At 43.3% G+C, this 18569-nt stretch overlaps 1 protein-coding gene across 3 annotated transcripts in view; it reads left to right on the top strand.

Annotated features, from left to right (window-relative positions):
• DNAI3 (dynein axonemal intermediate chain 3) overlaps positions 1-16982 on the top strand; it is a 71186-nt gene extending 54204 nt beyond the window's left edge. For all 3 annotated transcript variants that reach the window (XM_073544411.1, XM_073544413.1, XM_073544410.1), the window contains exons 15-24: positions 1685-1758; positions 3108-3255; positions 9939-10026; positions 12273-12403; positions 13111-13174; positions 13443-13573; positions 14381-14585; positions 15225-15316; positions 16320-16442; positions 16573-16982. In XM_073544411.1, coding sequence (XP_073400512.1) covers positions 1685-1758; positions 3108-3255; positions 9939-10026; positions 12273-12403; positions 13111-13174; positions 13443-13573; positions 14381-14585; positions 15225-15316; positions 16320-16442; positions 16573-16716 — 1200 coding nt within the window. In that variant the 3' untranslated portion in view covers positions 16717-16982. The remainder of the gene's footprint in view (positions 1-1684; positions 1759-3107; positions 3256-9938; positions 10027-12272; positions 12404-13110; positions 13175-13442; positions 13574-14380; positions 14586-15224; positions 15317-16319; positions 16443-16572) is intronic.
• Positions 16983-18569: the final 1587 nt, after the last annotated feature.

Genomic DNA, 18569 nt, shown 5'->3' with positions numbered 1-18569 from the left:
CCACTTCCTCAGGGCTGGCGGTAGAGCTCTCAGGTACTTGTCCATGACGACTCTCTGGATTATCTCTGGCGCTGTCAGCACCTCGGGTTGTAGCCACTTCTTCGTCACGTGGATCAGGTCGAACATCTGTGACCACGGTGGTTTATCCGGCTGATAAGTCCATTGATGCACTCTCTGTGCACGGACAGCGGTCGTCACTACCAGCCGGGCCAAGATCTCGGCTTTCAATTTGTTAAAGTCCTGCGCGGCTTCAGGCTCTAAGTCATAATAAGCCTTTTGGGCCTCACCGGAAAGAAACGGGGCAATCAGGCCGGCCCATCGTGCCTTCGGCCATTTTTCTCGCACCGCCGTCCATTCAAACGTGGTCAGGTATGCCTCGACGTCATCTTCGGTCGTCATCTTCTGCCAGTACCGACTCACGTGAATCACTCTCGACTCGGCTTCCAGGTTAAGCTCAGGTAAGCTTGCCAAGCGCTGCGCCACCTGCTGGAGAAGCGAACGATCGGTAACTGTCATGTCCACCAACTCCTTCAGCTGGGCCATCATCACCGGATTAGCTTCTTGCTGGACGGCGGTGGACTGTACCAGCGCTTTCACCACGTCCTCCATGCTCATGCTTGCAACGTGTTGCCCGCATTCTCCACCACAATGTGATAAAACACTCCGGTATCGCCTTTGCTGGGGTCAAAGGTCACGTGCATTCAGCATGAAACTCAGGCGCAGAGCTGGGATTTGGGTGTAACTGACCCTGGGTCAGGTTTATTAACGGTGAAAGCAATGCAAAAGGAAATAAAACATAAAACAAATCCTTGCCTGTCCGGCACTAACTAAACAATGGACAACCTAACTACCAACTGGCGGGCTTCTCCCGTCCAGCCAAACCACAGTTGCAGTGGGCACTGCTTCCACTCACGTGTGTCTCTCACACAGACAGGCTCTCTGTGTTCCCAGGCTGAGACACTCACACAACCACCTTGCATCCTTTTATATCCACCTCCCATTATTCATTAGCAAGCAGGTGCGATACTGACCAGACTAGGCCACATAGGAAAGGAATCTGGGCGAGATATACCTGCCCTCATCCACTATTCCCACATGATTCTCACAGTACAGAGTGACTGCACCATCAGAATAGTGAGTGCAGCTCTGGAGTATAATACAGGAAGTAACTCAGGATCAGTACAGGATGAGTAATGTAATGTATATACACAGTGACTGCACCAGCAGAATAGTGAGTGCAGCTCTGGGGTATAAGGCTATGTGCACACGCTGTGGATTCGTCTGCGGATTTTTCCGCACGGATTTTGCAAAATCCGCAGGTAAATCCGCAGGTCAGAAGACCTGCGGTTTATCTGCGGATTAGCCTGCGGTTTATCACCTCTACAATGGAGGAGATGGCAAACCGCAGCGGAATCCGCAGAAAAGAAGTGACATGTCAATTCTTCCTGTGGATTGGAAACCGCAGCAAAAACCGCACGGAAAATTCCGCACCGTCTGCACTGCGGTTTCCATTTTCCATAGGTTATAATGGTACTGTACAACGCAGGAGAATCAGCAGCGTGTGCACACAGCCTTATACAGGATGTAACTCAGGATCAGTAATGTAATGACATGTAATGCTGTGTTCATACAAACAATATTTTTTTATACCTTCATGTTTGTTTGTGTGATTTTTACTTTTCAGATAACTCGGACTGGATATCCGTATGAGAATAAAAGCGGTTACTGCGTCCAGCTCGCCACGTGTTCCCCTGACTGGTATGTGGAGTGACTTTTGTTTTCTGGGCTTCCATTAGCCGATGCTCTGGATCTCCCTTGTAGTAAAAGTCATTGCGTTGATGTTTTCTCTTACGATGTAACATCCACCATTTTTGGAAATCTGGGTGATCCTAAATCTGGCTGCCATTATAGAAATCCTCATCCAACTTACTATAATCTGTGGTGACACAGCGGTAAGGAGAGCAGGGTGAATTGCTGCACAATTTGGCACATTCTCTATTCAGAAGTTTCGGAAAGTTGCAAAAACTCTGACAACTTTTTTCCATATTAGAAAACAATGAGGTTGTGCAAAAGCCGCATGACCTGTGATTTACTGAAACTCTTCTGGAATGAAACTCAGAGGCTATAAGAATGTCCTGATGATCGCCAGACGACACCACTACTTCTATACGCTGTAGGGCCACATTCACACGTTCAGTGTTTGGTCAGTATTTTCCATCAGTATTTGTAAACCAAAACCAGGAATGGAACAATCAGAGGAAAAGTATCAGAGAAACCCGTCACCACTTCTGTATTTTCCTCCCACTCCTGGTATGCCATGTATACAACATACGACCTGTGTGTTCCGCTGTGTTAGTGTCACAGTAAGGGTATGTTCACACAGCGGTTTTTTTTTTTTTAAGCATTTTTTTTCTGCCTGAAAAACTCAGAGTGTTTGTAGGAAAACCACTTGCATACATTATGCTCATTTGTAATGCATTTGTCTTGCGTGTCTTTTTATTCATCCGATTTAACGGTTACGAAAACGCAGCAAAATCTTTGAAACAATTGACACGCAGCAGATCAAAAACCGCAAGGAAAAAAAATGCACTGTGTGAATGAGATTTTAGAAATCTCATTTATTTTGCTGCTGCTAATATGGATTTCCTTTGATACAATTTTCATTTCTTTTTTTTTTTTTTCCTATAATTCTTTATTTATTTTATAAAATAATAATAACGGAAACAAATGTATAACAAGAATAATATGGATCAATGAGAATGAAAGGGAAAAACTAAATTTAGATGAACCAGAAAGTGGGTAAACTTAAATGTTCAGATCCAGATAAATAAAACGAGGCCATAAGGTAACCAAGGATTGGATAATGGGGGATCAATGTAAGTCAGTGTCTCAGGATAAAGAATACAGCCAAGCAGTCATAAGTGAAGAATGGCCAACAAGGGAAGTTTTAAATGGGACAATGGATAAAGTCAATTTAGCATCAGAGCCAAATCTTCGGCTCTGAGGAGAGCAGGTCTTTTGGAGTAATGTCTGCTTGTGTGTTTCCGTTCTTGATGGTTCTTCCAATCTATAGGTCAATCGTGACACAATCTCATTTCTACCTTCAGCTCTGTGATGTTCTGGGACATCCGCTCACACAAGTCCCATCTACAGACGCCGACGAGCAGAAAACAAGAGGAGAACCAGCACGCGGCTCCTCTCGGGGTGCCGGATACCTTCAAGCACCTCGATCTAGTCTGGAGGCCATTACTCAAGGTACAGGTCCACTATCATACAAGATCAGACTTGATTAACAGCTTGTTGGTCACATTAGGGCCTCCGTACACATTAGAGAAAGTCATCCGAACCTGTATGGAGACCCCTGACTCTCCCCCCTGAAGCACAAGTGTACGGGGTCTGGAAGGAATAGCAGGCGGCTGATCTGCAGATACCTGGACACTAGTTATGAGCAAGCATGCTTGCATAAAGGTGTTATCTGAGCATGCTCGGGTGCTAACCGAGTGTCTTCGTCGTGGTTAAAAAATATGTTCGACAGCCGCAACACAAGCAGCAATTGGCTGTTTGTTAGGTAATCCCTGCATGTGTTGCAGCTGTCTAACAGCCACGAGATATGCAGCTGCAGGGACTCAAACATATTTTTCGAGCACCCCAAAGACACTCGTTTAGCACAGGAGCATACTCAGATAACGCCTTATCCCAGCACTTTCGCTCATCACTCCTCGGCACCATTATAGTTGCAGTAATTGCATCTTAATACCTTAGTATTTCTCTGCCTCTCGATAGCAGACACATGCCTTCCAGTCCCGGCCACCACCATTAAATGTGGCTACTGGATGTTCTGTAAGTGCTGTACAATACACTGCCTCTCTGTGCGACACAGACTTGCTTTAGGCCTCTTTTACAAAACAGCAGTAAGCCTGAGATGATTGTATGAGAAATCACAGGTCGTATGCCGAGCACAAGGGGGAAAAAAATGGGCAAAAACAAGAACGATTGTGAAGGGATTTTTGCAGCTCAGCTGCAGTGAGTCTCTGCCGCTGCTCCCAGTGTCTGTTATTGTCAGCAGCGCCAATGTCATACCGCCAGCACTGCAGACAATCACTGAACTCAGCGGCTTTTCCCAAGTTGATGGCATAAACCTCTCAGAGGGTGATTACCTGCAGCGCTGGCGGCATGACATCAGCGCTGCACAAAATAAAAGACACCGAGAGCAGCGGTGGAGAGTGACCGCTGGACCCGGGGAAGATGAGAAAAGAACACCGCCCGGTCTGTGTGGCGCTTGTGATGCCTGGCAAGCAGGGGGCCGACACTGACATCATTTGTGTATTTCTGTAACTACAATGGTGGTTCCCTTCACATATATACATTTGTATCCCCACATACCCGGGTATATACTGTATATATACATTTGTATCCCCACACACCCGGGTATATGCTGTGTGTATATATACATTTGTATCCCCACATACCCGGGTATATACTGTATATATACATTTGTATCCCCACATACCGGGTATATACTGTATATATACATTTGTATCCCCATATACCGGGTATATACTGTGTGTATATATACATTTGTATCCCCACATACCGGGTATATACTGTATATATACATTTGTATCCCCATATACCGGGTATATGCTGTATATATACATTTGTAACCCCACACACCCGGGTATATACTGTGTGTATACACTCACTGGCCACTTTATTAGGTACACCATGCTAGTAAGGGGTTGGACCCCCTTTTGCCTTCAGAACTGCCTCAATTCTTCGTGGCAGAGATTCAACAAGGTGCTGGAAGCATTCCTCAGAGATTTTGGACCATATTGACATGATGGCATCACACAGTTGGCGCAGATTTGTCGGCTGCACATCCCTGATGCGAATCTCCCGTTCCACCACATCCCAAAGATGCTCTATTGGATTGAGATCTGGTGACTGAGGAGGCCATTTGAGTACAGTGAACTCATTGTCATGTTCAAGAAACCAATCTGAGATGATTCGAGCTTTATGACATGGCGCATTATCCTGCTGAAAGTAGCCATCAGATGTTGGGTACATTGTGGTCATAAAGGGATGGACATGGTCAGCAACAATACTCAGGTAGGCTGTGGCGTTGCAACGATGCTCAATTGGTACCAAGGGGCCCAAAGAGTGCCCAGAAAAAATTCCCCACACCATGACACCACCACCACCAGCCTGAACCGTTGATACAAGGCAGGATGGATCCATGCTTTCATGTTGTTTACGCCAAATTCTGACCCTACCATCCGAATGTCGCAGCAGAAATCGAGACTCATCAGACCAGGCAACGTTTTTCCAATCTTCTACTGTCCAATTTCGATGAGCTTGTGCAAATTGTAGCCTCAGTTTCCTGTTCTTAGCTGAGAGGAGTGGTACCCAGTGTGGTCTTCTGCTGCTGTAGCCCATCTGCCTCAAAGTTCGACGCACTGTGCGTTCAGAGATGCTCTTCTGCCTACCTTGGTTGTAACGGGTGGCAATTTGAGTCACTGTTGCCTTTCTATCAGCTCGAACCAGTCTGCCCATTCTCCTCTGACCTCTGGCATCAACATGGCATTTCCGCCCACAGAACTGCCGCTCACTGGATTTTTTTTCTATTTCGGACCATTCTCTGTAAACCCTAGAGATGGTTGTGCGTGAAAATCCCAGGAGATCAGCAGTTTCTGAAATTCTCAGACCAGCCCTTCTGGCACCAACAATCATGCCACGTTCAAAGGCACTCAAATCACCTTTCTTCCCCATACTGATGCTCGGTTTGAACTGCAGGAGATTGTCTTGACCATGTCTACATGCCTAAATGCACTGAGTTGCCGCCATGTGATTGGCTGATTAGAAATTAAGTCTTAACACACAGTTGGACAGGTGTACCTAATAAAGTGGCCAGTGAGTGTATATACATTTGTATCCCCACATACCCGGGTATATACTGTATATATACATTTGTATCCCCACATACCCGGGTATATACTGTATATATACATTTGTATCCCCACATACCCGGGTATATACTGTATATATACATTTGTATCCCCACATACCCGGGTATATACTGTGTATATATACATTTGTATCCCCACACACCCGGGTATATATTGTATATATACGTTTGTATCCCCACACACCCGGGTATATGCTGTATATATACATTTGTATCCCCACATACCGGGTATATACTGTATATATACATTTGTATCCCCACACACCCGGGTATATACTGTATATATACATTTGTATCCCCACATACCCGGGTATATACTGTATATATACATTTGTATCCCCACACACCCGGGTATATACTGTATATATACATTTGTATCCCCACATACCCGGGTATATACTGTATATATACATTTGTATCCCCACATACCCGGGTATATACTGTATATATACATTTGTATCCCCACATACCCGGGTATATACTGTATATATACATTTGTATCCCCACATACCCGGGTATATACTGTATATATACATTTGTATCCCCACATACCCGGGTATATACTGTGTATATATACATTTGTATCCCCACACACCCGGGTATATATTGTATATATACGTTTGTATCCCCACACACCCGGGTATATGCTGTATATATACATTTGTATCCCCACATACCGGGTATATACTGTATATATACATTTGTATCCCCACACACCCGGGTATATACTGTATATATACATTTGTATCCCCACATACCCGGGTATATACTGTATATATACATTTGTATCCCCACACACCCGGGTATATACTGTATATATACATTTGTATCCCCACATACCGGGTATATACTGTATATATACATTTGTATCCCCACACACCCGGGTATATACTGTATATATACATTTGTATCCCCACATACCGGGTATATACTGTATATATACATTTGTATCCCCACACACCCGGGTATATACTGTATATATACATTTGTATCCCCACACACCCGGGTATATACTGTGTATATATACATTTGTATCCCCACACACCCGGGTATATACTGTGTATATATACATTTGTATCCCCACACACCCGGGTATATACTGTATATATACATTTGTATCCCCACATACCCTGGTATATACTGTATATATACATTTGTATCCCCACACACCCGGGTATATACTGTATATATACATTTGTATCCCCACATACCCGGGTATATACTGTATATATACATTTGTATCCCCACACACCCGGGTATATACTGTGTGTATATATATATAATATATATATACATTTGTATCCCCACATACCCGGGTATATACTGTGTATATATACATTTGTATCCTCACACACCCGGGTATATACTGTGTATATACATTTGTATCCCCACACACCCGGGTATATACTGTATATATACATTTGTATCCCCACATACCGGGTATATACTGTATATATACATTTGTATCCCCATATACCGGGTATATACTGTGTATATATACATTTGTATCCCCACACACCCGGGTATATACTGTATATATACATTTGTATCCCTACACACCCAGGTATATACTGTATATATACATTTGTATCCCCACATACCCGGGTATATACTGTATATATACATTTGTATCCCCATATACCGGGTATATGCTGTATATATACATTTGTATCCCCATATACCGGGTATATACTGTATATATACATTTGTATCCCCACATACCCGGGTATATACTGTTTATATACATTTGTATCCCCACACACCAGGGTATATACTGTATATATACATTTGTATCCTCACATACCCGGGTATATACTGTGTGTATATATACATTTGTATCCTTACACACCCGGGTATATACTGTATATATATGTTTGTATCCCCACATACCCGGGTATATACTGTATATATACGTTTGTATCCCCACATACCCGGGTATATACTGTATATATACATTTGTATCCCCACATACCCGGGTATATACTGTATATATACATTTGTATCCCCACATACCCGGGTATATACTGTATATATACATTTGTATCCCCACACACCCGGGTATATACTGTGTATATACATTTGTATCCCCACATACCCGGGTATATACTGTATATATACATTTGTATCCCCACACACCTGGGTATATACTGTATATATACGTTTGTATCCCCACACACCCGGGTATATACTGTATATATACATTTGTATCCCCACACACCCGGGTATATACTGTGTATATACATTTGTATCCCCACATACCCGGGTATATACTGTGTATATACATTTGTATCCCCACATACCCGGGTATATACTGTATATATACATTTGTATCCCCACACACCCGGGTATATACTGTGTATATACATTTGTATCCCCACATACCCGGGTATATACTGTATATATACATTTGTATCCCCACACACCCGGGTATATACTGTATATATACATTTGTATCCCCCACACACCTGGGTATATACTGTATATATACGTTTGTATCCCCACATACCCGGGTATATACTGTATATATACATTTGTATCCCCACACACCCGGGTATATACTGTGTATATACATTTGTATCCCCACATACCCGGGTATATACTGTATATATACATTTGTATCCCCACACACCTGGGTATATACTGTATATATACGTTTGTATCCCCACATACCCGGGTATATACTGTGTATATACATTTGTATCCCCACACACCCGGGTATATACTGTGTATATACATTTGTATCCCCACATACCCGGGTATATACTGTATATATACATTTGTATCCCCACATACCCGGGTATATACTGTACACACAGCCACTCTATAACAATATCCGATGTGACAGCGTTCTATGTGGAACATGTATTACATAATGAAGAAAAGCAGATCCAGAAATGACCGGAAGAAGGATCTGCGGATAATCCCCGCCCGGGATTATGATCATATTACAGCAGCTCCGAGTTCTCCATTATCTCTGGTCGCTGTCACTTCTGCTGGATGCACAAAAAAAAAAATAGCATTTCCTCCTTATTTTCCTTCCCCGACTTTTTTCTTTGCAGCCAAATAACTGATTGCAATCCGGACGTCGGGAGTTCAGGCATTGCCGACATTTCAGCTCAGCATGCGGAGTGTCAGCGCTTGCCTGGGATTTCTGAAATCTCACGCACTCGCGGCTCATTCTCTCCTTGCAGATTTGAACCATCAATGCTTTTTTTTTGCAGCGTGTTAATTTTTACAGCATTTTTCGCAGCATTTTTCACCTATTCAGTCAAATGGGGAAAAAAAATGCAAGTGTGTATTTTACTGTTTTTTGCTGCAGAAAAATCTGCTGTAAATATTCAATGTGTGCGCAAGACCTTATTCTCCAGAGCTGCATTCATAATTCTGTTGGTTGATACTGAAAACAGTCGACAAGCTGAGCTGCTGCGCTGCAGTAATAGTTTTTTTTCACATACTGCGAATGAAAATTATTATTCTGCAGCATGCTGGGAGATTTCAGCTCTGAAAGCTACAGAGTTGTGAATTCAGCACTTTAACTTAGCATTAGTATAAGATTCTTACAAAGTAACTCAACTTTTTCGTTACCTGAATTGAAGGGAATATCTGCCTTTTAACACCATTTCATTTGAAGGTTTAACATTTCTAATTGCTATAAAAACTTTATGTAAATCAGTGCCCCATTTTTTGTTTATAGCTCCTATTGCCCTGCAGTTATATGACAGCATTGTGATTATACGCTACCCCCACTAGGGGGAGCTTGTGAGCTCACTGTATACTCACTTTTTGTTGAGTTCTATGTATGGACAGTATTCTCTGAACTCTTGAGCTCCCTCTAGTGGTGGCTTTAAGTAGACAGATTTGAGAACTACAACTGTGCATGGTTTGGAGCCTCATCTTATGTAAGGAAATCATTTGAATTTTATCAGTTTTCTACTTCTAATGATCATTTGCTGTTATTTCTTTCTCTTTTAAGACTTCAATTCCTAAGATTGAGACAGGAGGAGAATTCAGCCCCATTAAAATCAGCCTAAGAGACGAGCATCATCACAGCAGGACAGCAGGTAAGACCAGATCTGTGCTCTCTCATGTGGAACCCACCTCGATTGGCGGCTGGACACATAATGTGATTCAAGTACCTAATGATTTACGAGTGACGCAGTCTCTAACAGAACACTAGGGACATGTCATAGTCCAGGGCAGGATCTGTGGAGACTACTGCCATTTTTTGTAAGGAGAGAAATAGCCAGTAATACAGTCACAATACAGTGCAAATAATAGTGTCACACTGTGCCAAATATAATAATACCACCATACTGTTCCAAATATAATACCACCATACAGTGCCAAATATAATAATGCTGCCATACTGTTCCAAATATAATACCACCATACAGTGCCAAATATAACAAGACCGCCATACTGTTCCAAATGTAATAATACCACCATACAGTGCCAAATATAATACCGCCATACTGTTCCAAATGTAATAATACCACCATACAGTGCCAAATATAATACCGCCATGCTGTTCCAAATTTAATAATACCAACATACTGTTCTAAATATAATAATACCACCATACAGTGCCAAATATAATAAGACTGCCATACTGTTCCAAATGTAATAATACCACCATACAGTGCCAAATATAATAATGCTGCTATACTGTTCCAAATATAATACCACCATACAGTGCCAAATATAATAACCTCCATGCTGTTCCAAATATAATACCACCATGCAGTGCCAAATATAATAATACCGCCATGCTGATCCAAATGTAATTATACCACCATACAGTGCCAAGTACAATAATACTGCCATACTGCTCCAAATGTAATAATACCACCATACTTCTCATGTACAGCACCATGGAATCAATGGCGCTATATAAATAAATATTAATAATAATACTGTTCCAAATATAATAATACCGCCATACTGTGCTAAACAGTACAAACCATTGTTTGAGCAGTGTTGTCCCTAGATGCGTCCTCTTCTGTCCCTCTTTATCTAGGATGCGCATGCGCAGTTCCTCCTTTACATTCCCTATAGGACATCTAAGATGTTAGTGGCTCTACAGATATGTGACTGAGCGCAGGGAGAGGTTTGCTCTGTTTTCTGGATGCCATGTAGGCATATGAGAAAGCAGCTAAACTAAATTTTGCATTGCAAAGTGGGTGGTAATAATAGCCCTTTAAATTGCGGCGCCCCAGGCCAGTTGCCCCATTTGCCCATTCTATAGTCCAGATCTATTCATCTATTGAATGAGTCGACTTTTCTGCAGTATATTTCCCTGTCTTATCACCCTAGGTCGTATATGCTGAGACATTACATTTTGTGGCCCCACAAGTCCCATTATTGGGGCCCATATACAGTGAGGGCTCTGCCCCCCCAACCGGCTCCTGTTCCTGCACTTCTGAGCTGTATCCCCGGACCGTGCTCCTACTATATGAGCACAATGGGGTCTTCTTTTTACGGGGAAATGCTGCAGCCTCAGGCTTGTTTTACAGCCAGATTGTGACATTCCAGAGCTGCGGCCAACGTCTCCCCTGGCACACGCCATTCTCTTCCTGAATCTAATTCCGCCATGTTGTCATTCAGCCTAAACCTCAGGATATCACAATACAGGAACTCACAGCTTCTGCAAGTGACACAGATCCAATCTGCCGCCTTCAGTGGCCTGATGCTGGCCGTCCTCGCAGGAACCGCTAGTTCTTAGATTTGGGATAATACATCCCTGGTGCAAAAGATAAAGGTTGAGGAAATGATCTATTCTGGGCCGCCAGTGGCCTGGTCATAAAACTACATTTAGGATGTCCCTAAGTAGGTTGTCAATGGGACTGATGGAAATAGCCGAGCGACATACTCTTCCTTCTCCGTCAGTCCCATAGACAATGAATGGAGCGGAGGTTGAAGATGTTCACCTCTTCATTCTGGACAGGGCTCTGCATGGGATCCCTGATGTCAGGTATCTCCATGGGATAGGGTGACCACCACCCATCAAACAATGGTCGATCCTAAAGACAGGTCTTTCATCGCCTTGGAGGATTCAATGTGATATGTTCTTAAAAGGCTTAAGGTGAGAGTGCTCTATAGTCAGTGATGGTGATGACCCAGGAAGAAGCGAGCAGAACCATTGCTGCCACCTCCCGGGATCCCATACTCTGCTGGTGAGGTGGCCTCTTAGACATGACGATTTCTGGCTGTCTTGGTCTCGCGGATCGCTCTGGACTCACACAACTATATATCTTCCTAGCACATCTGTCATATTACTTATCCTCTCCTTTTTCCCCATTGTGTGTAGATAAACTACAGACTGCGATCAAAGAGGAGAAATCCGAGGGAGCCATTCATTACGGCAGTTTAAGAGCGACCTCCGCCAAGAACAGCAAAATTTTGGAAGACATCAACACCTGTTATTTTGTTGGAACTGAAGTGAGTGCTTCCATTTCTGGAGATATAGACGGTAGCGCTTGGTAAATGTCAGCAGATCACACAAAATAAGTAATCCACGAAAGGAGATAATGTACGTCGCCCAGTGACCGCACAACGAAATCCCGACTATTCATGGTGAGCAGCACATCCCGCTATGGGAAAGGTCCCAGTGACCACCCGTGATTACTACCTTTACCACCAGCATTAGTAAAATCAATAAATTGTAAATGAGGACAATTATATATATATATATAGTGGAAATGGATGTACGGATCATTCAGCTGCTGGTCAAGAAGATATCCAGCGAGATGATGGTGTGCAACAAAGAGAAGTTTTCATAAAGCGTTTCAGAGTTGATCAAACTCCTTGATCAGGAGAAAAGAAGCGAAGAAGGCAATGACTGAAACGCGTGAGGATGTGTGAACTCTTTCCTAATGGCAGATGTTAGGGGAAAGCGGGATCAAGTACAATGGATTCCAGCATGGCCGAACCTTTATTCTCATGGGAGATTAGCCGTTTTGTTTTTTTTTTGGTGAAACCACCCGTGTATTGAGGGGCCAGAGGGAATGGGTGTTGGGTGCCAGCAATCTAACATGAGCGGCCATCTTATCTGCCGTTCATTGGATCTCTGCGCTTTGGGAACGGTAAGACTCGTGTAGAAATCAGTGCAATATAACAAGCCATTGTCCGCCCTTTCCCTGTTACAGGACGGGGAGCTGCTGTACACAGACTGGAAGATGGAAAAAGACGGAGACACCGGAAGACTCATCAGTAAGTTGTCTGTATACGCACTATATACATCAGTGGTCCATACACCCATCCTGGACCCTCCGCCATTTTCTTGGGTCTAGAACCTTTGTTATAGACTGTTAGGTCAGTTTCAGGATTATAGTCTTTGTATAGGCAAACTCGCCATATGGACACGAAAGCAACATTTTACAAGCTGCACAAAAGTCTAATGGAAGTGCATGTAACGTCTCCCATAGGATTATCTCCACTGTAACCCCTGACTGGGAGGATTGGTTTTTGCCATTTGCAGGTGCTAAACCCTCGCAGAGACACAGCATCCATGATGGACTGGTCCACATGGTGCAAAGATCTCCATTTCTAAAGAACTTTGCACTCACCGTCGGGGGCTGGAACTTCGCTATTTGGAAGGAAGGAGTCACTGTGAGTATTACTATTCTGGGCAGATGGACCACGGCGGGCGCTCGTATCCCTACCACATAATATAGGGGATCAGGGAAGTACGTCCTCCCAGAACTTACTCCGGGATCCATAAATGGCCTCAGATTTTGCCTCTATTGCCCTTGGGTCCTAAAAATCCCAGAGGTTTCTCCTTTTCTTCTGCTTCAGATGGCAGAGGAAGGGAATAACACAACACGCTGATGGCGGTTTCTATTTTACAAACTGACAAATAACGAAACCAAGATGGACCCCGTAAGAGTCTACGCGGCCGCTTTACTTCCATTTGCCTCATTTATGCAACGGATCCGTTTTCGACATATATTCCATTTATCTGTTCCTAAAAATCGCGCAAAAAAAAGGAAAGTGTGAACGAGAGCCTGAGGTGGCATCTTGGGGTACATGTCAGTGTTTGATCATTTTTAATTTTGGGGGGAAGGTGGGATGAACACAAAACAGCAAGCCTGACATTTTTTCTTCAACTGTGCTGACCATGCAGGATCATTTTAGGCCATGACTAATGACGTGTCTGTCTGAAACACGTACGACGGTGTGATGAGCTCTGGAATTATAGTGAATGGACATCATTTTATAAGGATTTCTCTTTGCTGCTCTAATTTCAGTTTTTCATACACCGTGAATGGTAATTTTATCAATCTTGTTGTTACGGATGCAGCAATGTTTTTTTCTGTATATATGTGTGTGTGTGTGTATATATATATATATATATATATATATATATATATATATATATATATATATATATAATTTTACTGCATCCTTCTCCTCCAGAACGGGCCGATCCTCCAGTCGTGTTGCACTCAGAAGAGGTACACTGCAGCCCACTGGTCCCTGTCCAGGCCCGGCGTCTTCTTCATCGGAAAGGAAGATGGAAATGTAGATATCTGGGACTTACTGGAGAAGACACATGAGCCGTCTCAGACGCAGAACATATCGGCAGCAGCCATTACCTGCATTAAACCCTGGATCATGTCAGGTAGAAGCCTAAATAATACAAAATGATAATATGGCCATTTCGTGTATGAGGTTGCAGTGCAGATCGATGTGTCTCTATGGTTACAGACTACAAACAAACTATGTGTAGTCTGATCCTGCTGTCTATCTATCTATCTATCTATCTATCTATCTATCTATCTATCTATCTCCTTTTCTTTCTCATTAACAAACAGAAGGGGGAAGACTTCAGAGAGTAATAAATGACCAGATCAGTCTACACCAGTAAACCTCAAACAACTAAGTGAACGTCTCTTTTCTTGAGTCTGAGTGTTGGATGCGGACAGCTGGGATAGGGTGGGATTGGGGGTGAAAGTTGGTTTTGAAACTCAGTTATCTGATTTATATAAAGCCTACACACCCGTGACTTCTTTGCAGTCGCAGGTCTGCCGGAGAGGGAGCTGCTTGTACAAATATTTTGGCCCATAGATGGGGAGGTTGTCCTCATTTGCTGACCCCCCATGCACGATGTCCATATGCCCTAACAGGGGTTGTTTTTGTGAGACAACCTCCTCAAGGATTTCTAGTAAATCTGACGCACAAGCCCAAAGATAAGAAATGAATTTGTGAGACCAAAACCGATACAGACTCAAGATAACGAATTGCATCTTTATTATTGCAGCAAAGCAGCATTTCCTGGCCGTGGCCGACGACAGCGGGACCCTCCATGTGTTACAGATCCCATGGACCTTACATCACCCGTCTGCTAATGAGGTTGGTTCGGGGACAGATTCTTCAGTCGTTTATTAATGTGTCATTTTATTGCTGCCGATATTATTTGATCCGGCCTCCTATAGACTTCCACAATCTTTGCTTTTCTGCCTTTTTTCTATTACATTTCACTCTTGTCTCTTTCTGTGGTGGTACAAGAATGTTTTGACTACCATTTTTCGATGTCTGTACCAGCCTCACCTGCCATGTTAGATGGTTCTCGTGTATTATGTGCACCGACACACGCTGGCGTTAGTACTGTACGTACTACTAGTCATACTTCATTTTGTCTTATGGTTTTGTCTATTACCACTGATCAATAGTGGTCCGAGTATGGGACACCATGTTATCAGGGTATTTTCATAGGATCCTTGTATGGTAAAGGGATTATTGAGGTTGATAACCCCTTTCAAGCCTTTTTAGGTGCTTCACCATACACATATAATGACTGTCAGACATACTGATCAGTCCTGATTCCTCCTGGTTCTTTCCAGGGAATATAAGGGGATTGAACAAGAAAAGGGGCACCTTGTCTGGCCCAAGGAAAACCAAGATCCCCATATACTATTGGTAAATCCTCTAGAAATACATGTCTGTGTGTCTGTGCCCAGCTTCACAACTTGCTCTTTGGCCCTGGTTCCTACGTTGAAACCATTTAGGTCCAGTTTGCAGCTGTGACTCGATGGCACCATGCCAGAGAAACATGGCCACTAGTAGAGTAAGTGAAGTAGTATTGACCCCAACAACTGTGAACAGTGGAGGGGTCCAATATCTGGACTCTGTGGTTAATTGAGGTCCTCTGCTAACTATAATGGTTGCTGTTGAATTGGTGAATTTGTTTTTCTTGACCAATGGCTTCTTCTACCACTACGAGGACATTTGCAGCCATGGCATTGGTAGCTTGCGTTGCAAGACCCGCTATGGGACAGTTCACCATTGCTTTGAGTTGTCCCATCTGCAATTGTTGGAAATTGTCCGCATCAACGTTCTCCTTTCTCTTGCGCAGAGCACAGCCGTCCTGCATTACTTGGACAGGGAGGTCAGTCATCTGGAATATTATGAACAGAGAAAGACATTTCAGGCTACAGAGAAGAGAACGCTGGAGCTGAAGGACCACAGCAAGAAAAGGGTAAGTGTCTCGCTCCACACTTCTCGACCGCTGCACTGAGGTCACTTTTACTTGCTTTTATATCCATGAATGATCACGTAGGATGAGAGGAGAAAGTCGCGGAGTATAACTTTGTCCTGCTTATGTCTAGGAAATCTCTCCACCGGTGAAGTCAAAGGAGCAACTGGAAGACGAGATAAGCCAAGAATACGGCACATACTTGGCGCTGGAGAGCTCCGTGCTGATCAGTCTGGGGTTGAAGAAAGACAACAAAGAAGGAACTGTGAAAACCTAATTCTCATAAGGAAGATGTTTGTATTCTGGAAAGATACATAATGGTAAAAGCCCAGTGTATACATTGTACCATGGTGTACTGCGGTCACCCCCAACCTGAGGCTCTACAGATATCACAAAGACTACAAGTCCCAGTAGACTGTGCAACTCTTGGAAAGTCACAGGTTGAAAATCACCCGTGTGTTACATATCATTACATCCGTCACTGGTCTGATCGTATAAAGTGTGTCCATGTGGACTGTATAAATAAAGTTGTGTTGGAAAGAATTTGTAGTGTACTCGCACTATTTAAGGTGAACCTGTCACGTCCTCCCCAGGTCTCTACCACCCAATGTGCTGGTGGAGTCTTCCCGTCATCCAAGTAGGGAGATTTTTGTCTCAATTAGTTTATTAAAATTAGAGTTGAGCAAAAAAAAAAAAAGAAAAACTGTGGTCCAGTGGCCACATCAGTAGTCCATGGCCGCTGGGTTAGAGCCCTGTGAGCCTCCTCCTATCTGCTGACATCCTTGGTGCTTCTGCTGATTATTAGGCCCTGCAATGCTAGGACGCCGAGGCACGAAGCAAAAGAGGTGTACACGATATCAGAAGGAAGAAATAAATTAGCAGGAATCAAAAACTACCAGCAAGACCTCTGGATTTTGTTGACTGTCCAATTTAGGTGGAATCTGATCCATCAGACGTGTATGGTGGTACACTCCATCCACTTCTATGGGAGCAGTACTGCATGTGTGTGACCACCACTCCCATGAACAGTGAGTGGAGCAGTGGCATTACCCCACAATCAGGGGACTAGGAGACTCCCATTCTCGTGATCACTGTGGGACTCTGCCATTCTGATCCCCATTGATTATACATTGATGTTTATGGCACAACCCCTTTAAGAGCGACCTAGTTCAGACAATGCTGTCAAGGCTCAATGTGCATTAGCATAAGCTGTGCATGCAAGGAATTTCACAGATGTGGCCCACGTGGCAATATCACATTATCATCTATATGATTGATTTATTTCTTTAGTACGAGGGTCCGGAGCTTTTTTTGATATGTAACGGGTGCGTGGATGTACATACACGTCTGTGGGTAGGTGGGCATTTATCCTCCCATCACTATCTCGCGGTATCCGGCCCTCTGAACCCTTCGCATAAAAATCCTTCTTTGCTGCTCGCTAATTCGGGGTCTTCTACGTCTTAATGGTGGTAATGAGTCTAGTGGGTTTGTAGTGAAACCTGTAGGGAATTAATATTACAGTTATCATCTATGGAGGAACATACACCAGGAATAAGGGGTGTCTTCTGCTTACACAAGGTATTTGTTGGCTACATCCCATGTGGATGGCCACAAGTTAGCCACAGAATGCCCCATGGGCCTTTACCTAACCCTCTGGTTGTGGTGCCTATGGAGAGGGGTGGCCCTATGTGCGTTCAGTCCATAATGAAGAGGGATGAACTTCCTGAACTGTACAATGTACTGAAGCAGAACTGTATGGCAGGGGTGATTGTTTGGGGGGGGCAATAAAAACTGGAGTAGTTCCTATATTTTTCCAGAAACAGCTTGAATGGGACTGAGCTGCAATACCAGACCCAGCCTATTAACTAAAATGGTGCTGTTTATAGAAAACAAAAGACAACCCTGATACTGTTTCACATCCAATCTACTTCCCATGTAAACTGTGTTTTTTTAAGTAACCAAGTATCATGAATCTAAAACTATTTTGGTCCGATTATGGCCACTCTTCCGCTCCCTGTTAACACCAAAGACTTTTAAGAAACTTTCCAAAGTATCGAAAGGCAAGTAAAGTTTCTAATATTTCTACACACATATGATGAACACCAACATTTTGGCTTTTTTTAAGGCACA

Source organism: Dendrobates tinctorius, unplaced genomic scaffold (genome assembly GCF_039654945.1).
Source record: "Dendrobates tinctorius isolate UK_male_01 unplaced genomic scaffold, ASM3965494v1 ptg000138l, whole genome shotgun sequence".
In the NCBI taxonomy this organism is placed as follows: domain Eukaryota; kingdom Metazoa; phylum Chordata; class Amphibia; order Anura; family Dendrobatidae; genus Dendrobates; species Dendrobates tinctorius.
This window is presented reverse-complemented; position numbering and strand designations above follow the sequence as displayed.